At 43.8% G+C, this 24080-nt stretch overlaps 1 protein-coding gene across 5 annotated transcripts in view; it reads left to right on the plus strand.

Annotated features, from left to right (window-relative positions):
* Positions 1-24080, plus strand: part of TTC7A (tetratricopeptide repeat domain 7A) — a 195222-nt gene that overhangs the window by 23692 nt on the left and 147450 nt on the right. For all 5 annotated transcript variants that reach the window (XM_040058201.1, XM_040058202.2, XM_040058204.1 and 2 more), the window contains 2 exons: positions 15368-15498; positions 23923-24044. In XM_040058201.1, coding sequence (XP_039914135.1) covers positions 15368-15498; positions 23923-24044 — 253 coding nt within the window. The remainder of the gene's footprint in view (positions 1-15367; positions 15499-23922; positions 24045-24080) is intronic.

Here is a 24080-nt window from a genome sequence, read left to right on the forward strand (position 1 = left end):
TTGAGAGCAACTCCTGGTGCACTCCAGAGTCTGAAGGAGATGCACTGTCCTTATTGGGAACCAGATATGACCCTTGTTGAGGTGTGATTGTAATGAAAACGTGTGTGTGCAAACTGATGGAATAACCCTGTTGGTATAAGACCCCTTGTACTGTATTGACTACCAAACTTACACATGAAGATGTTGGAGGTGTTTGCCTCAATTTTTTTGATTTCTTTCCGCATGTGGTTTAGCATGGAATGTAAATACTGTGTTGCCCCTGTAAACCGTATGGAATCGCTGCCATTGTAGAGAACTTCTGTGCTGCTATGGTTACACAGTCTTTATCCTCCATGATGATTATTTTCATGTTAGCTAAGATATCAAGAGTATAGTAAGTCACTCAATATTCTACCAAAGTTGCTGGCAGAAAAAAAATCCAGCAGAGTGGAGCTTGTCCAGTTGAGTTTGGAGAGGGCACTCACTGATAGCATCGCTGTTCCCTTGTGCCGTGTTCCTTCCGCCTCCCACTTTTTTGTTAGCACTTTGTGTAGGTGGCTATGGCAATAGCAGTGTAGATTTAAATTTTCATTTTAAAACAATAGTGTCCAGGCTGCTTCTGCAGGGCAAGTAGCATTATGGAGTTGAGTTACTTAAAATGCATTGATACTTTATGTCATAGATTTTTCTTATTCGCTTTTAAATTTGGTATCTCTCCAGAAATTATGTTGATCCGTACTATATTACTGCCTTTGGTTGAACTATTGGTTGTTTATGCAACCTGAAACCTTCTTTGAAGATGCTCTTGAATGTTGCTGGTAGTAAAATTTTTGCAGAGGCCATTTAGGCAAATGTCCAGAAAAGCCACAGCCCTGTGTGTTTCAAGGCAGAAGTTGGGTTCCCCACTTAATTTCTTGTTCACATTTTCAGAAGTGGGAGAAAGCGTTTGGTTTAATAGAATATCCCTGTTCATCCAGCATTAGTTAAAGCAGCAGAACTTTGTATCACCTCATAGTGTGAACTTGAAACTACCTGAATTTTGTGTAGGTAATACTGCTGAGTTATGCCTGGATGCAGAATCACAGCGTAAGTTCTCAAGCACTCAGGATTAGGCAGGAAAGGTCATGAAAGAAAGAACAGTCAAATAAAAGACTGATTTTTTTAATGTTGACACCTATCCTTCTAATGCTGGAAATGAGCAAAAACATTACAAGAAGGATGTGGGATATGGTGGGAGGAGTTGCCCAGATAAAACCAGTTGTAGAAATCCAGCAAAACCAAATTTCCTTCCTTAGAGCACCTTTTAACCTCCACTGAAGGCTGGCTGGATGTTGAACTAAATCTTTGGAGTCTTTTTCTGGAGGTCCACAGCATGTAGTAGGTTCATATTATGGTAAGAGGCAGTATGGCTTTGCACCCTTGTGTTTGGGTTGAAGAAGCTGAGCGGGGAAAAAATTCTTGCTTGCCTTCTCAGTAAACTTCTACACAAGGTGAGTGTCAAGAAGTAAACACTTGACGTTCTTGATCAGTGTGAGGGCTTGTGCAATTGACAAGTCACAGGAGAAATGGCAGAGAGTAAGTTTCAGTGTCTCATCTGACTGCTGCTTCCTGTTCTGTTTCTAAATCCCTGCATTGTGAGGAGACAAGTTTTGTGGGTGCTGTGAGTGGAACTCTGACAATGGTTTGATTTTTCATTATGACTAATTTTGACCTCTATGGTTAGTTAATAGGTGGTTAGTTTGTACTTGTCTCTTTCCTCCCCATCCTCCATGAAGTCAATCCTGCCTTAAAATTTTACCTCTGCTCAGTTCACATTTCTCCTTGTAATCTCTGATGCAAGCAGCTCTGTGTTGCATAAAACAGTATTGAGTAAGCAAACTCTGCTTCTAATTCAGTTGGGACACACTGTGGCTTTGTTACCTGGTAGTGTCCATTTGAAACAGCGAGCAAAAAAGACTACAGAACAAAATGTGTAGCTGTCAGAGCCCACTGGTTTCCCTGTTTGTGCTTGCTGCAGAAACTCTGCAGCTATCTCTGTTTGAAAGCAGTAAATCTTCCGGGTGGTAGGTGTGGCCACAACCTAACCCTTACAAAGCGCTGTGTAGCTCTAGCCAGGGCTTCAGCATACCTAAGTTCCAAGAAAGAGGCTTCTGTGATGTGGCAATGTTTGCTGTGCTGCAGAGAGCAGGACAAGAGCTGCTTTAACTGAGGCAGGCTGTTGCCAGCCAGGGTGATGGACAGTCAGGCAGGGCTCATGTGTCCTGTGGGTCCTGTCTTTGTAATGACTGGGAGGGGCTTTAGCTTGTGGTCAGGGATGTGTCAGAGCTGGTGCAAGGTGAGTCAGCCCTGTGCTGGGGGGCTCCCTGTGTCTGTCAGGCCAGGCACTGGACTTCCTCTACCTGGAGTGGAGTAGCCTGGAGATAGCTACCCATCTGTATTTGTGCAGCAATGCCATAGGATTGCACATGGTATGTAGTTTCTAAATGGATTTCTAGGCAGTTAAAGCTTTAAAAGTCCCACTGTCTGTTTTGCTCCTTTGCTCCCTGCAATTTTTGTAATTTAGTAATTTTTGTGTTATTATTGGCCATTTTGTAACTCAGGGTGGGTTTATTAGTGCAGCTTCAGCCTGAGCTCTCTACAGAGTCAGAAGTTGGCTGTTCAAATGGTGTCTGACACGGTTGATGTGAATGATGGTTTACAGTACAGCCTCTTCTCTGGTGACTGAGAGAAGACTGCAGACTAAGTTGGGATTTATCCCTTGTAATTTTGTTTCTAAGTGGTTTTGTTCCTTAGGTTTTGGGTGTTTTTTTTGAACTAGAAAATACATCCATGTTATCAAAAGGCTGCAGTGTGAGCTTGGTATTTTTAGATCTTCAGAAAGATGTGGAAGAGAACAAGGTGATAATGTGTCTGTAAGAAGCCTTGATTGTAGTCTGCATTTTATTGTAACAAATCCAACCACAAGTCATATCTACAAGGAAATGAGACTGTATTAGTGCTGTGGTTCAGATCTATCTATATTTTTTTCTTGGAGCCGTTTTAGTCATTTAAAGATGTTTAAGATCTGTGGTGGGCCACTTGAAAAACCAAAGATAAAATCTTGAGACAAACATTGCTGGATTGAGCCACTGATCTTTAGAGCTCTCCTAAGAGCTGTGTGTGATATTTCTGAAAGCAAAACCTTGAAACGACCACATGGGGGTTTTTCCTGAGTTTGATAATGATAAACAACCTGGAACCTGCTTCCGGTGTCCTGGGTTCAGCATATCTTGTTTTGGATTATTTTGTGTTTGTTGGGCCTTAGAACAAACTGCTGAGCTTACGTGTGTTCCTGTTTCTCTTGTAGTTGTATCTTCTAAGAATTCAGTGGTTAATGAGGTCTGTATGCTTGATATTGTTCTGTTCTCTGCCCACGTGTAATGGTTGTCTTGGGTTTCTAATAATGGAAGTGGTTGTTTGGAGATTCTGGTGGTGTTCTGAATGGAGAATATTATTATCACACAGAGATAAACAGAAAACCTGTCCTTTTACTCAGCTGGTTTGAAAACTATTTGCTTGGTTTTAATCATGGTTTTAAATTGACCAAGTGAAGCCTCAAAATTTGAATAAACTGTTTTAAACTTCTTAGTGATTGTTCTGCTTGATTAGTTTCTTATTTTGTTGGCTTGCACTACTATTAAAAACAGTAGGTTTGCATACAGTAAATACAAGTTCAGTATTAAAGTTCTTCATTCTAGCTAATCAGAGGATGTATCACACACTTGTTCATATACTTAATTAGAGTCTTTAATCTTGACATTTGCTTGTGTGTCATCCTTTTTTCTAATATGGTTTTCTACATGATGAATAATTTCCTAGGTGAGATTGCGTTTAGTTGCTTCTATTTGAAAATTAAAATGTAGAGTTAAAGATAGCTTTATTACAAAGCTATGTTCTGATAAATCTCCTCTTCCCTCTTCTCTAAAGAATTTGATTAAGAGTTTTCAGTTTAATAAATTAACTCAGCATTTCTGATAAGCTGATAAATTTCTTGTCATATGTACATTTTTTAAAATTCATAGATTAAAATGGGAAAAATAAGCTTTCCTGTTTGGTTTTATTTAGTGCATTGTTGATTCATTGAACTAAATAATACAGGGAATTGAAAGGGAGAAATGTAAGGTTTGTGGGTTTGTTTTTGGTTTGGATTTTTTTTTTTTTTTTTGTCCTCTTTGCAAGAGAGCACCTCTATTTTAAAGACTATTCTAGTGCCTTATCAAACTCCTATTTCAGATCCTAAGCTACTAACTTTTCTAGGTCAGTTCTTTACTAAATGCTACCAATCCCATGGTGCCAGGATATATATTCCACTCAAATAATGTGAGTGGGTTATTGTGTGTTATTGTCTTAACTTAGGCAGCCTTACTTTTAATTAGAGTTTCCTGTTATCTTCTCTGGAATGAGATTTTTGTGTGCTTAGTTTTTGGTAGATCATAGTATCAAAGCCGTGGAGAGTTCTAGAATACTGTGGAATGATTTTGAGTACCAGTAGTTTGAACAATTTCAAGTGCAGATCAATTGGGTTTAGAAGCATCATGTAGTTTTGTAGGGTCATAATTTATTTCATAAGCTTATTTTGAAAGTGAGTTTACACTTCTAACTTCTTTTTGTCAAGTAGCGTTTTTAATTCAGGTCATGTTTTATAAACCTCTTAATGGACTGTGCATACACTTTGAGTCTGTCCCTCGTTTCAGAGGGCATAGCACTGTTCAGGATGACTTCTTTTTGCAGACTGTGCTTGGAATACTGTTCCACTTCTTGTATGCCAAAACCCCTCTCTGCAGTGGTTATCCATGCTCTTGTGCTTGAGATTCTTACTACAGGATAATTTTTAAGAGTTTCTGAAATTCCTTAAGAAAAATTTGCTTTAATACCTAAAAAGATGTGTATGTGTATATCGTACTATATAAGAAGATATCTTGTCTTGTCCACTGTGACAAGTGCAGAAAATGGATTAAGAGAGGTGGATGGCATTTTTTCCGAGCTCAAGTAAGTAGTTTGCTTTATATTCTCTCTGGGCACTAATGGAGAAAAGTAAAAGCACATTGTAATTGCTCATGTCAAGATAAAGATGATCCATTTCTGTATTGTTGTTTAGGATCCACATGACTACAAGGAAAGTACTCAAATCTGCTGGTGTTAAAAAAAGAGGGAACTCAGATCCTGCTTGCTGTCTTCCATCACAGCTGACCCCACCCTCCCTAGAAGCTGAGTTTTCATCCTGCCTGCACTGCTGTTCCTGTCTGACCTGAGGGCAGTGTGCTATGGTGTACCCACTTAGCAGAAACGGGCAGCGGGTTGTGAGGTGCAGGGGAAAAACTCCTGAGCCTGAATTCCCTTCCCATGTCTCTCTCTGTTAATTTCAGTGTCAAGTATCCTGTAGCTTAGGCACTGTTGACATTATGGCATGTGTACCATAGGCTTTATTTGAAAGTCTTTTTATAATCCTTTAATAAAACTTTAATAATCCTGTTTAAACCAGAAGGGTTGTTACCTGAGTATGTTCTGACTTCCCAGGGGTCCCAATTCACTACTGTCTGGGACCTGCCCACCTTAGAAGTGATGATGCTGACTGAGGCACTTGGGTTCATTGAAGTGTTGAGAAGGTTGTCTAGAACCTTCCTAAAGACAGCACCACTCTTCTTCATTGTCTTTAGGAAAGCCTGTTGATCATGAAGAGCCGGCATTATACTGGGCACAAAGTTGAGATGAGAAAAGCATAGGTTTGGGTGATAGTTAAAAGGAAAGTTACATAAAACTCTGAATTCACTTTTTTCCAATACACATTTATAGCTTTTCAGTGATAATGGGCTTCATGAGGATGATGAGCACTTGCCAGCATGCAACTGTTAACCTATATGCTGCTTTTGAGATGGTGTATTTGCTGGCAGTTCTCTCTGTTACTTAGCTGCTGTTTCCTCTACTAGCAGCTCCTTAGCGAGGTTGCTTTTGTCAGCAATTTCAGCTGCTGCTGTGGCTAAGTAGAACATAGTGGGACACAGTAGAAGAGGAGATTTTTTTGGTGGTGGGTTTTCTTTTTCCGTTTTTTTTGGTTTGTTTGTGTGTGTGTTTTTTTTTTGTTTTTTTTTTTTTTTTTTTTTGTTTTTGTATGTGTTGTTTTGTTTGGTTTTTTGGTTTTAAGTTGGTTTTTTTTTTAAGGGGACACATTCTTTTGTTGGAATCCTCTGACGGCTACAAAAGGTTGAGTTTTGTCTCTCTGAGAACTGAGATCTGTGGGAGATGGTTTGCATTAAACAGAGCCTAAATAATAAAGTCTGTTTTCTTGCCTGGCCATTAGAAAATTTGAGTCCCAGCAAAAAAGGTGTATGATACAAAAGGACATTAAAATTAAAATGAGACATTTTGTTGGCAGAACTTGTTTTCACTTTTGCTTGGCAAAAGATGCATCTTTTAAATGTTAATCCACATGAGAGGGAGAGAGAGACTTTGTTCTATGCCTGGTATGCACTTCAAAGTGCTAGTCTTCACGATTCTGACAGCAAAACAGGAAGCATGCTGTTAATTCATGCTGCCATTGGAGTCGCTATTTGATAGGCAAAAGCCTCGCTTTGTAGATGTTGATGTCTTGGTAAAAGGACTTAGTATTAGTATGTTTTATTTGGGGTTTCAGAAAAGCATTTTTAAGAGTCTGGAGTTGCCCTTACGTTGTGAGAATGACTTTGAACCTGTTGCATGTTGGTGAATTGTGTGCCTTTGTGCCACTGCTTTCCTGCTTGGATGTGAGAGAGTTGCCAAGCCCAGCCTTGATGTTCTTGATGTACTTAGGCTTTTCTATTGTGCTCCATGAGCTTTTCTCTGCTGTTGGATCAGGTGGTTTACCATTTAGAAATAATTTGCTCTTCTAGCACAGTCAGCTATGCACAAATGCAGCATGGGTGTTACTTTAGACTTTCAAGTTGGATGCATGCCACTAAATGCAGATTATTGAAGTTTGGAAAGTGGAAAAATAGAATAACTTCTGGTTCCTTTTGTTAGTGTGACTTGGTTTCCGCAATGTAAAGTTTTGTTATTTTGCTCCCTTCCCTGCACACAGTTGTAGGTGGTGATTGCACACATGCACTTTTCCACCTTCTGCACTATGGCTTAATTCTCTAAAGCGGTGGGGTTAGCAGCATCAGGAGGTGGAAGAGTATTTTCCCATGCTTTTCTGAGGAAATTGAATAATGTTTGTAAGTTTAAATGAAACAACATGCTACACTTATTTTCCCTAGAAGAGAACGAATACAAACATACTTGCAGATGGACTTAGCTAGAGGTAACTTTTAGATTGCTGTGATGATGGTGTCATGCTGGGGCTGTGTTGTGTAGCAGGGTATGAGTCCAGTGGCTATGCAAGATTTCCATGTGGTGGTTCGTGGTTTGCCCTGGAGTAAGCTTCAAATGCCTCTGACTGTCTTTTAAGTGACAGGGCAACAAGCCTTGCAGGCTCTGTCTATTCTTGTAACTTTAAGTAGGATTGTCTTGAGTGCTTGATCTAAATCAGCATAGTAAAATATGAATTACCCTTCCTTTCTCTCCCTTCTGCTCCCCAAATACATATAGAATCACTCAGATTGGAAAAGACCTTTAAGATCATGAAGTGCAGCCATAAACCCAGCACTGCTAAATGCAGTAATAAACCATGTCCCTGAGCACTGCATCTGTACATCTTTGAAATGCCTCCAGAGGTGGTGACTCCTGTGCAGCCTGTCCAGTGCCTGACTACTTTTTCAGTGAATAAATTTTTCCTGATAGCCAGTTGAGACCTGACCTGGCACAACTTGAGGCCATTTTCTTTTGTCCTGTTGCTCGGTATGTTGTAGAAGAGACTGACCCCCACCTTGCTGTACCCTCTTTTCAGGAAACTCTAGAGAGACTCCTTTTCTCCAGGCTAAGCACCCCCAGCTCCCTCAGCTCCTCATAGCACTTGTGCCCCACTGCCCTTCTCTGGACATGCTCCAGCACCTCAAGGTCTTTCTTATAGTGAGGTGCCAAAAAATTGAACACAGAATTCTAGGGCTAGTCTGATTCAGTGACTCTGCAGCGAGAAGAGAACTTTCTTGTTGGTGGTGCTGCTTTACTGTGGTGCAGATGAACTCAAGCTGAATAAATTCCAGTACTTGGTCATCAGTACTGTTTCCTCTACCTTGTGCCCCTTCAACTTATCATTTTTTCTCTTCTGCTTCTTCCTGTTGTATTTAGACCAGGAGAAAAAAGGTAATTTCTCCAGTATGCCATGACAGTTTATGGATGTGGATGGTGTTAACAGTCTTTAGATGTGGGGCTGTAAAAGATTGCTGATCACCCCTGTGTTTGCCGTGCCTCAGAACATTACTCCTGTAGATGTATCTTGACGTCACAGAATGGAGGTGGCCTCTTATACCAGGACAATCAATATGTTATATCAGTGGTCCCCAAAGTGGTGCATGTGCCCCAGGGTTGAGCAAGATGATCTACTGTGGTACAGAAGAAAAGTATTATAACTTATACTTATTTTTTCTTAAAAAATCTACCAGCACAAGGAAGCGCCCCACATTGAAATAAACCTTTGGTACTGTATTTTATTGGAAGTGGAGCCCTCAGACTGTATGTCAGAGGGTCTTGTGTCATGCAGAGCCTACAAAAGTGTCTTACAAAACAGAGGATGTTTCACACTGTGGAAGGGCATCATTCACTTTGATATGTTGCAGCTCACTTGTGCTTACTTAAGTGGATTTACATATTATATTGTCTAATTTTAATTAAATTAACCCATATGAAATAGACATGTAGCTTAAAGATTCCCTCAAATACCTGTGGATTTCAGGTAATAGTGGAAATAGACGCCAAGTGCCTGGTAAGAGTGTCAGAGCTTACACCATTAGCATGAGCTATTCAATCAGGTAAAAGCAGTGACAGTCTAATTGGATCTAATCAATGAAGTCTAATGACCCTCAATTCAGTACTAAAATTTTTAGAAGCCTCTCTTGAGCTTTCTTATGTAAAAGCAAAATACGAAAAAAAAGATACCATTGGGGAAACACTTGCTCTTCCTGCTGTGGAAAAATGGCTGAAGTAATATGAAAAAAATTATATGGCAACAAACTAAAATGCTTTCCTTTCCTTTGAAAGAGACACAGAGACATTGCCAAAGACTTAGAAAGACAGGTATTAGAGAAACTGGGCAGCGTGGTAGGCTTGGTTTATATAGTAGCATGGAAGTATAAATGTTTCTAACGTGTGTCAGCTTAAGGAGCTTGCCACATTCTGGTTCAGTAATGAAATACATTTAGAACTACTTAGGAGCACAGTGCGACCAAGAAATGCACTACGTGCTGTTGGATGGCATCAGTGGAGTTAACTTTATAGACACAAGACTTTTAAATAGAATCTAGTTTGTACTGAGATGGGGAATGATCATGAGAATCTGTATACACCACAGCTCAGTGGTTATTTCACGGCAAAATGGTTAAAATAGTTGTCAGAGTTAAAGGTGAATTATGCCTTTTTGCTTTTACAAAAGGTCAGGTGTTCTGAATTTGCAGAGCTTTTCTCTGCTGACAGGTGTCTGTCAGTAGCATATTATCTAGCAGATATTTTTGAAAAAATAAACACATAAACATATAATAAATAGTTTGTGAAGCAATTTCTGTATATAGCTATATGCATGTGTTGGGTATGCATGCTCAATTTTTTTTTGCTTAATATGGTCAAAGAATTTTGGAGACCACTGTATTATGGTTAAAGCAAAGATTAAACGACATGTCATGAGGGTTAAGAAGAGCCAGTTGAGCAGGTCTGGATATGCTCCAAAGAATTAGTGTCTGTGGATTAAAGTTGCTGATTTCTTCTATGCATAAGATACGGGATGTGATGCAGAGCCTGTGCAGCATTGATTGAGGGCAGGGGACTGAGGCTGCATCTCAGGGGAGTGCTTGCTGCCTTCTGGCTTCACAGCCACTCCATCAAAAAGCTGTCCTAATTTTAGCAATAAACTTGAGCTGTAATTACAAGCCTAACCAGATAGAGTCCTTGCTTTGAAAATAACTGGAGTAACATTGTTAGCATTGGTTTATTGCATCTAGTAGGAAAGTGGAGAGTGGAGGTCTTGAGTTCTACATTGATGCGACTGAGCAGCCTTCACAGGTTGCTTAAATTTTAAGCTTCATCCCCAGCTTATAGTTAGAAAGGTCTACAGATAATTTTATGTGGGGTTACTGGAATTTTCTGCCTTTCTGCTTTTGAGACTTGTACATGAAAAATACCTCAAGATTGTAAGAGATTGCCAGAAATTTACAATAGTCCTGTATAATAGGAAGCAGCAGTGAAGAAAGTACATGCGGCTTTCTTGAACAGCAAAATTTGTCTCTTCGTCTCCACCCTTGATGGGCTGCAGTATGAATCAGTGTGTTCAAAATCAAGGACTTCTAGGCCTTTCTTTCCCCTCTTCTCATTTGCATTGCAAATGAGCCCTGCTGAAAGAATCATAGCTTAGTTGCTGGGGAGATAAGTGTCAAGACCAGGTTGTGAATTATTTAAACTGCTGTGAATTGTGGCAGAAATAATGCATGGTGCTGGGTCTTGCCTATGTCTAACTAGTCCCAACTGCTGCTTGTTGAAGTTTGGGCTATTTTACTTTCCAAGATGCTGTAATGGAGTAGGTTATTTGGGGACTGTGCTCTTAAGTTCAAACCTCAGCTGTCAGGGCAGACTGGTTATACCAGATCTCTAGAGTGGCTTGGTTGTGCTTTTGAATTTTGTCTCTGAAAAGTGTGTAGCATTCTAATGCATGTTTATTAGTCAGCATGCATGTGTTTATTTTTGAAGTCTTAAAAATAGTCTTGTTTCAGTGCTAATTGATTTCCTAGAGCCGCATTTCTGTACTAGACTGAAGGCCACGTGCTAGAAGTGAAGGGCATCCTCTGCTTGGGGACAGTGACCCGGAGTGACCTGGCATTCTCCAGGATGAGAATGTGCACACAACCAGTTTCCTTGCAGCAGCTGCTGCCATGCAGTATCTTCATGCATGGCTTACCTCAAGACAAGTCACTTACCTTCCTGTACATAGAGTAAAACCATTGCATGCACTTACCTTGGCACCACACTGTCTTCTGGCCAGGCTGGCCTGTCTGTGGCACAGGAGCACAGACAGTGGAACCTTGCTCTGCAGACTGGGGCTGGTGCTGTTGGCAGGGCTGTGAGTTCCACACTAAGATGTCTTTTACTTCATAGGTGCATTCAACACGTAGCACTGGGATGCAACAGAGGAGTTTGGGTTCATGCTCTTCATGCTCTTGTTTTTCTTTGATCTCTTCTTCAGCTTGCCAGGTAGCTCTGATGCTCCTGGGCCATGGGGTTTTAGCAGCTGCAGGCTAATGCTGTTGGTGAAAGTGATGACCCTGAATTCTTGCACCTATGAGCCCACCATTCCCTGCTTATCCAAATTCATCCAGGTATAGGAAGCTTGATGTCTGTGTGAAAAGGAAAGTTAATAGAACCTGTGAGAGGATTGGTACATTGTTCCTGTGTGGAAGGAGGAGCTCTGCTCTTTGGTGAGCTAGTTTATGAACCATAGAAAAATAAAGCCACCTTAATCTCCTCCCTAGTCTGTATGTAGTCTTCATCTGTGCACTGAGGCTTTTGAGACCAGGCTGGGTAAGACTCTGAGCTGGCCTTTTTCTTTGTAAAAAGTCAGACCACGGACCTTTAAGGATTCCTTCCAGCACGAATTTTACCATTTGTGTTGCTGAGAACCTGATAGCACATGTCCATGTGCACATGGATGTTCCAGTTCTGGTAATAATATCACCTCAGAGCATTGGAGCTGTATGATGTCAATGTCTTCCCTTGGCAAGGAACTACTGAGATGAAAGTAAGCCTTCATGAAATTTCCCCTTTCAGATTTCAGTATATGAGAGCAGTGCATTTGAACTCAAGGAAGAGATTAGTTCAGTGGTATGCCTTACAGCCCTTATGGATTTGGGATTTTTCTTACATAAATGCAGCTTAGATTTGTGGGCAGGGAAGAAGGGACAAAGATTATAGAAAGGTGGAGAGCCAGAGAGGAGTCATTGGGAGAGAGACAGAGGAAGTGAATGAAAGCCTTGCCTTTATGCAGGAGTGAAAAGCAGCATTTCTGTACGTGGAAAGCTACTTCCTCTGACGTGGGTGAAATCTGTTCTTTTTTTGTTCTTTTAAACAAAAGACACGTTCTGGAAACATGTCTCAAAATCTTGAACCTGGGCCATACTTTATTAGAAAACTGTCTGCCCTGTATGATAAAGTACTACAGTATATAGATATGTATCTATTTAAATTTGGGCACCTGATTCATATGAGAAAAATCTTCGTATAGATAAGCTTTATGTTGGTATTCTCTTGCCACATCTGATTGTGAAAAATACCTGAGTCCCTTTACCTTAACCAGCTAACAAGAAAGCATGTAGCCTTATGATTTACTTGGAAGCTCATTCTGTCTTGGCAGTAGCTCCACCCTTCTTGCTAAACCCAGTGTGGAAGTAACATGCATTTAAATGGCTTTCTGACATATTGTGGAAACCGAGTTGAATTTAAATTGTGTGTTGTGCTGCAAAGTTTCTTCAGTGCTGGTAACTGGAGGATGGACAAGCGTTAGTGGAATTTGTGCTCTTTGCGCTGGAGGGCTTGTCAAGTCTTACCCAACTGCACCCTAAGCAAGTCTTACTGTTGGGGCTTTGTACTGTGAGAAATGAATTGGTGGCTGCAAGAGTAGGGAGCTTACATTGTTTTTCTTTTGTGTACTGGGTTTGAAGTCTGCTTGCTCTAATTTTTCTTTTCATTGCATTTCTGTGGTAGGGAAGAATAGCCCTGTTTGGATTTTGTAGAAGATTTTGTACTCGACTGACATCAGGTCAGCGCATACAGTATTAGAGAACCGTGACTAATGTCACGTCATGTGGGTCGTTTTTCCTTCTAGCCTCTGCATTAGTGCAGTGCAACATAGTATCTGTTTTAACACACTGTGTGTTGCTGGATACTCGCTGTGGCGAGAATCCTTTTGGAAGTGTTCCTTCCCCTGTCTCTGATCAGCCCCAGCTCTGTTTTTCTCACTTGCGTGGATGGGCATGTTTGTTGTCAGTACCTGATGCTGGCAGAGGCTGCTTGCTTTCCTCACCCATGTCAGAGCTTAGACATGGTAACTCCTCGCTGTGGGCTGCGGCATGTATGTAAATGGCTTTTTATCAGCCGCTTCTATCTGTGTGGCATCTCCCACGATAAACGCCCCTGCACAGACTGTGTTAGGATGGCTCTTGCAGTTTGATTAAATGCTGCTTGCATACGAATATCAATGGATTCTACTGAATTGTTTTTTGCAGGCCTCAGCCCTACTTTGCACTTAAGGGGAATGATTCTGAAATGCAGACTTCTTAAATTTTATTTTCACTTAAGAGGAATGACTAGAAATTCAGAGGTAGATGAAACTGAGACAGATGTAAGAAGAATATTTGTAGTTATTTTTTCTGACTGTACCACTGGATATTTTTGCTTTGTTCTTTTGCTGTAGAGAGAGTTAATGAGGATTTTTTCCCTTCACTTGTTAAAAAGTTAAACACACTAGAAAAACAACCCATGATGTAAAGAGACTTCATAGATGAACTAGAGACAAAGTCTGTTATATCTTGATGCTGTACAAGGTGTTTGTCAGAAGGAAGAAGAAAACACAGATTGGGCATTAGTTAAAAGCAGCAAAATGATTGTCATCCCTGTCCCACACACCTTGTCAGTTTGAAGTAAATTCAGTCCTCCTGTTCTACTCTGGTCTGTATTTTCAGAGGTGAAAATACGAATGTGTGTTCCTCCAAGATACAGATCTTTGAGGGAACACGCCGCCGTGTTCCTCTGACTTGGGAGAGGACAGGAGGAGTGGGGAGCCACCTCCTGAGCTTGAAGCAGGAAGCTTTTCTCAGCCCACTGAACTAACTGCTTATGTCAGGCTCAAATGTAAGATATGAGATAGGGAGACTCCTCACAGAGTAACCAAGGGGACAAAACAAATGTTGAACATTAGAAGTAAACAAAGCTAAGACTGCCTAGGAACCTCAGGCTCCGCCAACGTGAGCGCCCAGACGGTATCGTACATCATGGGGGAGCCTGTGGCTGCCCATTGCTGCCTCACAGCAGTTTGTTGCCAGGACTCCTGGAATGAGCAGACTGAGGTGCTGTGCTTCTCACACTGTTTAAGTCCAGGAAGGCATGGCCGGTTTCTGTGTTGGGTCCTCACAAATGCCTTGCCACATGCTGCAGCAGTTGAAATTACTTCGTTGGAGAGCTATCTGGACAGCTGAATTCTTTTCTTCTTTTGTCACCTCTGTGGATCAGGAACACTAGCATTTTGTATTACATCTTACATATTTGTCATTGTTATTGGGGAATGTTGTTATGTATAAAACTCACCAGAAGGCATGTGTTGCACTTTTTGCAACCGGTGTTGAGCTGCTGGGTGTTGGTACAGTTGCGATTAGTGAAGATCCAAGTTTCCAGGTAGTGGTGTCTTGTAGAGATCCAGCCTGGCATAGGAACCTGTACCAATCAGAGTAAAACTGATACATGGATTTGTAGCCTATCCAATTAGATTTAAGGATATAAAAGATGTTGTACTGTTGTGCCAGACAAGGGTCTGATAGTAGAAATTTTTAATGTAGGGACCAGTAGCTGTGCGTCTTCAATTAACATACTCTGTGTTTGTTGGTGGTGTTGGATAATGATGCAAGAAAGAAGTTTGGTAGTACAAAACCCAGGGATTTTTCCCTTTCTTTGGAAAGGGAACGATCTTGTGGTTACGAATCTCCTGTGGCTTGCCAAGGGCTTGCTGTGTGTCCTTGAGCAATCTGCATGTGCTCAGATTTTCCGAGAGGCCTCAGATTTTCCGACTTTGTTTCTGTATAATTTTCCAGTTAGGGATTTATTTGTTTTTTCCCCTCAACACTGCTGCTTATTGAAAGCTTTACTTGAAGTAGCAGATGCCTAGAAATGATCTAATTCAGTGCCAGGCTGGCACTGAATTGAAGCACCCAAGATCTATAGCTGTCTTTGACAATATAGGCCTTAATTTCTCTGCTGATTCCTACCAGAGGAATTGAGTGTCCTGTCTTCATAAAGTGTTTGAAAGGCATGGTAGGAGTGTGCATTGGCACTGTGTGGTAGAGCAGCATGACAAAGATGCCTTGCATGTGTAGGAATTGTATTTTCATGGGGGTAGTGTCCTGAAAGTCATCAAATCAAGAGGGAAACCACATGTGGAAAAGCCTTCCTGTCAGCTGGTAAATAAAGAATAATATGGCCACACTGCTGTTGGTGGGCTTCAGTTAAAGAAGATGTTGCCATTTTGCAGGTTTGTCACTGGAGCGCTCAACCAACTCAGTTGCCTCACGTGCTCGACTGTGTGAAAGGGAGGAGGAAGTCATGGCTTGTTTTGAGAGAGCATGTGTTATTGCCCGGGTATACTTGCAGGAGCTTGAGAAGGTAAGAAGAAATGTGCTTGGGGTATTGCCTGCTGGCCTGGGTGGAATTTCCAGGGTTTTGACAGCAAAAATAAAAAAAATGGAGAAATGTCAAGTGATCATAGCAAGGTGCATGAGAACAGGTTGGAAAGGGTGAGGTGTCTCAGTAAAATAATTTGCAAAACTGCAGTTTAGCTGGACCTGTTCCCTCTGAGAATGAGGTCTGGAAATAAGTTTTGCTTGTGGTAAAGCACCAGCTACTTCAGATATGCACAAGTTGCATCTCAAGTTTAGCCCTTGCTAAAGAGGAACTATGAGCTTTGCATGGCAAGTGCTGGCATGAAGGAGCTCAAGACATTTTATATACCTGCTTTGTATATGATACACAGCAGTGGCTATTGTGATCCCTAATGAGCTGAAAGAAACCTTTTTGGGTCAGCTGTAGCAGTTTAATGACCAGTGCTTCACCTTTTCCAAGTGAACCTTGAGGAATGCAGATCATTAGAACCAAGATCCTCCATTCCTGGAAGTGTTTAAGGCCAGGCTGGGTGAGGCTTGGAGTTGCCTGTGGTAGGGGAGCTGAAGCTAGATGATCTTTTAAGGTCCCTTCCAAGCCAAATCATTCTGCGATTAGTAACAAGGGACTGCTTAGCCAGTGGTTGGTAGGATGAATACGGGGAGCCCTCTACTGAGCCATGAAGATAATATGTGCCTCTGATTTGCTGGGCACATGCAGACTTTGCCTAGCTGAGTTTGCAGGACACAACACTCTTCTTAGTAGCAAAGGTGCAACAGGTGTGTTTCTGTTTCAGGTTTTGTTTTTAATTGCACTGAAGCAAGAAAAATAAGCTTAGTGCATGTATAAAAATTCATTAAGAAAGCCAATTAACAAGTGGCCTGCTGTGTTTCTCTGCAGAAAAAAATGGAATAGTCTTGAAATTTAAACTATTACTGTCCTTCCATGGTGGAAGGATGAGTTCCTGCCAGTGCTGGATGCTGTTAATTTTTTTTTACTGACAGCTTAGGTTTGTGAAGAAGGGAAAGGGTAATTTATTTGCTTAGAATCACAGAATCAGTAAGGTTGGAAAAGACTTCTGAGTTTACTGAGCCAGCTATTCATTCAGCACTACTATGTTTGCCACTAAATCATGTTGCAAGGTGCCAACACCACATGATTTTTGAGCACTTCCAGGGATCGTGATTCCACCACTTCCCTGGACAGCTTGTTCCAATGCTGGACCACTCTCTCAGTGAAGAAAATTTTCCTTATATCACAATTTGAGGCCGTTTCCTTGTCCTGTCACTTGTTACTTGGGAGGAGACCGAGTCCCAGTTCTCTACAACCTTCTTTCACATAGTTGTCTCTGGACACAGAGACAAAAATGCAGCATCGATGACAGCCATCATCAGTGAAGTTCATAGTACTTCTGCAGTCCTAGATGAAAAACCCTGCTTTAGAGGGGCAGCTTTCAGCAATGGAAGCGCCTTGTTTACCAGTAAGGAAGCAAAACCAAGAAAGATTTGTTAGGAAAATGGAGGAAAGATGAAGATTATTCCATCAGGACTCCTTGCTAGCTATTAAAAAATATTTATGTTATATTGAGCTAGTTAAACCTACTCAAAATTGTATTGATATTTTTGTGCAACACGCTGGGTCTTTGTAGTTTGAGTAGTATTTCCCAAGCTGTTGGTGTTAATATGTAGCTTTCTACTTACTTTATTAAATGTTGGTGTCTTGGTTTTGAAAAGACAGGTGTCTGCTATGGAGAGGCAGGCCTCTCTAGAAAATGAGGAATTTGAATCCTTCCCTCCGTGTTATTATAATTTGGAAGATTAAAAAAAACAACTTTTCAGTTAGAGCTATGGGGAAAAGGAATAACAGTCCTTTACTAGTAAATATAACAGGACAGACAAAAAAACAACAGCAATTATAACAACAGTAGAACAGAACCAAGAACCCTGAGGGCAAACGGTGGAAGCTCCGGCGCTGATGGCTGGAAGCCGGGCGTGGTGGACTGTCCTCCGCAGGCAGGGGGTGTCCTCGGCAGGCAGAGGTGGCAGTGCCGGAGAAGCCGCAGCGGCGAGACCCGGGCTGACCCAAAATCCAGCAGGACAGCGAAGAAACTCCGAATTCCTGGATACTCCAACAGATGGTAGAATTCCCAGGACCAGACTCCTTCGTTAACCGTGGACTCAGCAGCCAGCAGCCCCTGATCTCTGCTCCCCGGAAGACCAAAGACACCTGACCCCCACCCTCAGCTCTCTCTCCCGGAGCTTTTTTTTTCCCCCTCCCCCAAACTAAGTGATCAGCTTCTTTTTGTCCAGGTTAAGTACTCAGCATTTAGTCTCCTAGCAACTTGGGGGGCGGGAAATTCTACAGGAGACTTAACCCTCAACATTATCCACCCCGAATTTTTCCCACACCAACGTATTATATTGAATTTAAACCTTTAAATTATATACATATACATACATGTGAATATAAATACAGACACAGTCACAGTGTTCACCGAAAAACAAGGTCCCCTTGAGGTATGCAGCGGGTCTCACCATCCTTTTGCATCACCCACCATGTGCAGCCAGGTCCCTGAGCAAAAACAACCCCAGGAGCGGGATTGTCTTTGCTGGAGGCAGAATTAATCCAAACAGTTTTTCTCAGCATTCCTCTCGTGTGTACTACTGGAACTTTATCTCCATCTCTTGTTCCCAGGGGCTCAGATTGGGCGGGGCCTGCTCGGTTGGTGGAACCTCGAGTGTTCACTAACCAGGTGGCCTTTGCTAAATTATTCTCCCAGTTCTTGAAAGTCCCCCCACCCAGTGCCTTCAAAGTGGTTTTAAGCAGGCCATTGCATCTTTCAACCTTCCCGGCTGCTGGCGCATGATAAGGAATATGGTACACCCACTCAATGCCATGTTCTCTAGCCCAGGTGTTTATAAGGCTGTTCTTGAAATGAGTCCCGTTGTCACACTCAATCCTCTCAGGGGTACCATGTCTCCACAGGATTTGCTTTTCAAGGCCCAGGATGGTGCTCCGGGCAGTAGCATGAGGCACAGGGTAGGTCTCCAGCCATCCAGTGGTGGCTTCCACCATGGTCAGCACGTAGCGCTTGCCTTGGCGGGTTTGGGGAAGGGTGATGTAGTCAATCTGCCAGGCTTCCCCGTACTTATACTTGGACCATCGCCCGCCATACCACAGGGGCTTCACCCGCTTGGCCTGCTTGATGGCAGCACACGTCTCACAGTCATGGATAACCTGAGAAATACTGTCCATGGTTAGATCCACCCCTTGGTCTCGTGCCCACTTATAGGTGGCATCTCTACCCTGGTGACCTGAGGCATCATGGGCCCATCGAGCTAGGAACAACTCTCCCTTGTGTTGCCAATCTAAGTCTATCTTTGACACCTCTATCTTTGCAGCCTGATCTACCTGCTCGTTGTTTCAGTGCTCCTCGTTAGGCCGACTCTTGGGGACATGGGCATCTACATGACGGACTTTGACAGGTAGCTTCTCTACCCGAGTGACAATGTCCTTCCACTCATCTGCAGCCCAGATTGGCTTTCCCCTACGCTGCCAGTTGGCCTTTTTCCACCTGTCCAGCCAACCCCACAGAGCATTGGCCACCATCCATGAATCAGTGTAGAGGTAGGGCTTTGGCCACTTCTCTCTTTCAGCAATGTCTAGGGCCAGTTGAACAGCTTTGGGTTCAGCAAGTTGGCTTGACTCACCTTCTCCTTCAGTGGCTTGTGCAACCTGTCGTGTGGGGCTCCATACAGCTGCTTTCCACTTCCGGTTCATCCCTACGACGCGGCAGGAACCGTCAGTGAAAAGAGCATAGCATGTTTCTTCTGCTGGCAGTTGGTTGTATGGCGGACCTTCTTCGGCACGTGTCACTTGTTCCTGCTCCTCTTCATCTGTGAGACCAAAGTTTTCACCTTCCGGCCAGTTTGTAATTATCTCCAAAATCCCAGGGCGATTTGGGTTTCCAGTGCGGGCGCGCTGAGTGATGAGGGCAATCCATTTGCTCCACGTGGCGTCGGTGGCATGATGGGTTGAGGGAACCTTTGCTTTAAACATCCACCCCAGCACCAGTAGTCGGGGTGCCAGGAGGAGTTGTGCTTCTGTGCCAATCACCTCTGAGGCAGCTTGAACTCCTTCATAGGTGGCTAAGATTTCCTTCTCTGTTGGAGTGTAGTTGGCTTCGGACCCTCTGTAGCTTCGGCTCCAGAATCCCAGTGGTCAGCCTCGAGTCTCCCCAGGCACCTTCTGCCAAAGGCTCCAGGACAGGCTATTGTTCCCGGCTGCTGAGTAGAGCACGTTCTTCACATCTGGTCCCGTCCTGACTGGGCCAAGGGCTACTGCATGAGCGATCTCCTGCTTGATCTGGGCAAAGGCTTGTTGCTGTTCAGGGCCCCAGTGGAAATCGTTCTTCTTGCGGGTGACCAGGTAGAGAGGGCTCACAATCTGGCTGTACTCAGGAATGTGCATCCTCCAGAATCCTATAGCGCCTAGGAAAGCTTGTGTCTCCTTTTTGCTGGTTGGTGGGGACATTGCAGTGATCTTATTGATGACCTCAGTGGGAATCTGCTGCTGTCCATCTTGCCACTTTACTCCCAGGAACTGGATCTCTCAGGCAGGTCCCTTGACCTTGCTCTGCTTGATGGCAAAACTAGCTTTCAGGAGAATTTGGATGATCTTCTCTCCTTTCTCAAACACTTCCATTGCCATGTTCCCCCACACAATGATGTCATTGATATACTGTAGGTGCTCCGGAGCCTCACCCTTTTCCAGTGCAGCCTGGATCAGTCCATGGCAGATGGTGGGGCTGTGTTTCCACCCCTGGGGCAGTCGGTTCCAGGTGTACTGCACGCCCCTCCAGGTGAAAGCAAACTGAGGCCTGCATTCTGCAGCCAGAGGAATGGAGAAAAAGGCATTAGCAATGTCAATTGTGGCGTACCATTTTGCTGCCTTGGACTCCAGCTCGTACTGGAGTTCCAGCATGTCCGGCACAGCAGCGCTCAACGGTGGAGTCACTTCGTTCATGGCACGGTAGTCCTCCATTCTCCGTCAGGCTTGCGCACAGGCCAGATGGGGCTGTTGAAGGGTGAGTGGGTTTTGCTGACCACCCCTTGGCTCTCCAGCTCCCGAATCATCTTGTGGATGGGGATCACGGCATCTCGATTTGTCCGATACTGTCGGCAGTGCACCGTTGAGGTGGCAACTGGAAATTGTTGCTCTTCTACCTTTAGAAGTCCTACTGCAGATGGGTTCTCTGACAGTCCAGGCAAGGTGTTCAATTTCTTAATGCCCTCTGCCTCCACAGCTGCTATTCCAAAAGCCCACCTGAGTCCCTTAGAGTCTTTGTAATAGCCATTCCGGAGGAAGTCTATGCCCAAAATACATGGGGCCCCTGAGCCAGTCACAATTGGATGTTTCTGCCACTCCTTCCCAGTCAGGCTCACCTCGGCTTCCAACAGAGTCAATTCCTGTGATCCCCCCGTCACCCCGGCAATGGAAATAGGTTCTGTCCCCACATATTCCGATGGTATCAGGGTACACTGAGAACCAGTATCAACTAAAGCTTCATATTTCTGTGGCTCTGATGTGCCAGGCCATCGGATCCACACCGTCCAATAGACCCGGTTTTCCCGAGCCTCTCCCTGGCTAGAGGCAGGGCCCCTCTAGCACCAGTCATTATTCCCTTCCTGGGCATACATGGTAGAGGTTCCTTCACAGGGATCTGACATATCATCCTCACTTCTATAATACCTGGCAGCCTGGTCATGCGATGTCGAGGCTACCTTCATCTTAGTGGGACCCCCTCGGTTAGTGTTTCTCTCCTTGAGCTCACGCACCCGTGCTGCCAGGGCAGAAGTGGGTTTCCCATCCCACCTTCCCATGTCTTCCCCATGGTCACGCAGAAAGTACCACAGGTCAGCTCGTGGGGTGTACCCTCTCTCTCTAGCTGGGGGCTGTTGAGCTCTGACTCTGGGGCCTGTAACTCGCACCAGTGCCACATGGGAACTGTTCCTCCTCATCTCCTCCCTCATCTCCATCATCTCCTCTCTGAGTTCCTTAGCCAGGGCAGAGACCTGAGCCTGCATTGGGCCACTGATGATACTCTCATAATTTCTAAGCTTGTTGGCTACAGAACCCACTGTCTCTCGGTTGTTATCAGGATGAATTGTTGCAATGTATGTGGCGTATTGAGATGGTCCTAGAGTTGCCAGATTCCACAGCATTTGCCCTGTGCACCTGACTTTGTTGGGGTCATTATCATGCTGTCCACCCCTCCCAAAGAGTACCTCCAATACCGCCACTTCCCTCAGCTGTTGGATCCCTTCCTCAAGGGTCTTCCAGCGCATTCTATGATGGTGCTCCTGCATTCTGTCTCTGTGGACAAACCTCTCCCATACACTCATTAAAAGCCGCTCCCAAAGGGAAAGGGGCCCTGGCTCCCTTACGAATACCTGATTCACACCTGAGTCCTGGGTCAAGGGTCCCAAATTCCTTGCCTCACTACTATCTAGTTGCACGCCTGTACCTATAAGGTCCCAGACCCGAAGTAACCAGGCTGTATAAGCCTCACGTCCCCGTCGTGCAAGATCTTTTTGCAGATTACGGAGACTTTCATATGTCAGGGACTCAGTGATGATCGCAACCTCTGACTCCCCTGCGGGTTGTGAGGGCCCTCCTTTCTTATCCTTGTTGCCTGTGTGCTCTGATTTCACCTTATACTTCTTTGTTTCCACAGGGGCCACTGCTGCTGGCTGTGGCTGCCCCTGTGGTTCAGCTGGAACCTGGACGGTTGTAACGTCTGTGGGCTCTGCTGCTGCACCATCAGACTCTCCTTTGTCAGGGCAGGGGGAGGGTTTCCCAGCAGCTGGGGCTAATGAGGCTACTACAGGGGAAAGGTACTCCCTCAGCATCTCACCTATCTCCTTCACCCAATCTGGGTGGTTTATTCCTGAGGCAGGCTGTGGGACAGTGTCAGGCTGTGGGATGGGCTCAGGCTGTGGGACGGGCTCAGGCTGTGGGGCAGTATCCTTATCCTCTAGGGTAGGTATCAGGGTGGTTATCCAGGTCAGTCTCCCCTTATCTCTAAATGCTAAACAGAACAGGCATACCAGCAACACCAACCACTGTATGATGTCATTAACATTCAGAGATTTGAACCCTTCAGAGACTGGTGGGGTAGGCCCAAAGAGCTGGGTGAAGGGTTGTGAAAAAATTTCCCCTGGTGTAATTTCTTCACAGTAGGTACTGTTGTTAAAGTAACCCCAGAAACACACCGTTAGTGTATGATAGCCCTGAATCCATGTGCCTGCCTTCCAGAGGAAATTAAAAATCCACGATTTCCTCACTTCGTTAACCCATATAGCAAAATGGATGACAGCCACAGTAACCTTAGTTACAGGGCCCATGTTTAGAAAAGGGCCTGCAAATGGGAGAAATACGGTCACCACCACATGCCACCCGAACCAGGTTAAACCAGACCACATGATATCCCGTACACAACAATGTAGGCACTTAAGAACTGTTATTCCTTTTTCTCTCAATGCCCCACGATCTCGGTGCCAAATTCTGCCTTGGTTTTGAAAAGACAGGTGTCTGCTATGGAGAGGCAGGCCTCTCTAGGAAATGAGGAATTTGAATCCTTCCCTCCGTGTTATTATAATTTGGAAGATTAAAAAAAACAACTTTTCAGTTAGAGCTATGGGGAAAAGGAATAACAGTCCTTTACTAGTAAATATAACAGGACAGACAAAAAAACAGCAATTATAACAATAGTAGAACAGAACCAAGAACCCCGAGGGCACACGGTGGAAGCTCCAGCGTTGATGGCTGGAAGCCGGGCACGGTGGATTGTCCTCCGCAGGCAGGGGGTGTCCTCGGCAGGCAGAGGTGGCAGTGCCGGAGAAGCCGCAGCGGCGAGACCCGGTCTCACCCAAAATCCAGCAGGACAGCGAAGAAACTCCGAATTCCTGGATACTCCAACAGATGGTAGAATTCCCAGGACCAGACTCCTTCGTTAACCGTGGACTCCAGCAGCCCCTGATCCGTGCTCCCCGGAAGACCAGAGATGCCCGACTCTCTCCCGGAGCTTTTTTTTTTTTCCCCCTCCCCCAAACTAAGTGATCAGCTTCTTTTTGTCCAGGTTAAGTACTCAGCATTTAGTCTCCTAGCAACTTGGGGGGGGGAAAATTCTACAGGAGACTTAACCCTCAACAGTTGGAAAGTAATAATGGATGGTGCTTCAAAACTCATATTGCATGCAGAATATCTCATGGAAGTCTTTGTATAATTTATTTTAAATTTGATTTTATGACATTTTTGATTAGCTAATAAATGTAACATTTTATTGCTGAAGATGTCACTGACTCATGAGGATCTGGCTAGTTCTGACAGTTATCTGTATTCCCAAACATTTCTTTTTCTCCCTTGCAGACATTAAACAACACACATTCAAGGAGTATCAAGGGCAGCAGTGTGACTTACTCTGAGTTTGAACTTTCCTACTTTCTGGAAGCAGCTCTACAGAGTGCCTATGTGACTCAGTTAAAGAAAGGGTAGGTGGATGCAGATATTAATAAAATTAGATGATA

The sequence above is a fragment of the Hirundo rustica genome, chromosome 3 (assembly GCF_015227805.2).
Source record: "Hirundo rustica isolate bHirRus1 chromosome 3, bHirRus1.pri.v3, whole genome shotgun sequence".
Taxonomy (NCBI): domain Eukaryota; kingdom Metazoa; phylum Chordata; class Aves; order Passeriformes; family Hirundinidae; genus Hirundo; species Hirundo rustica.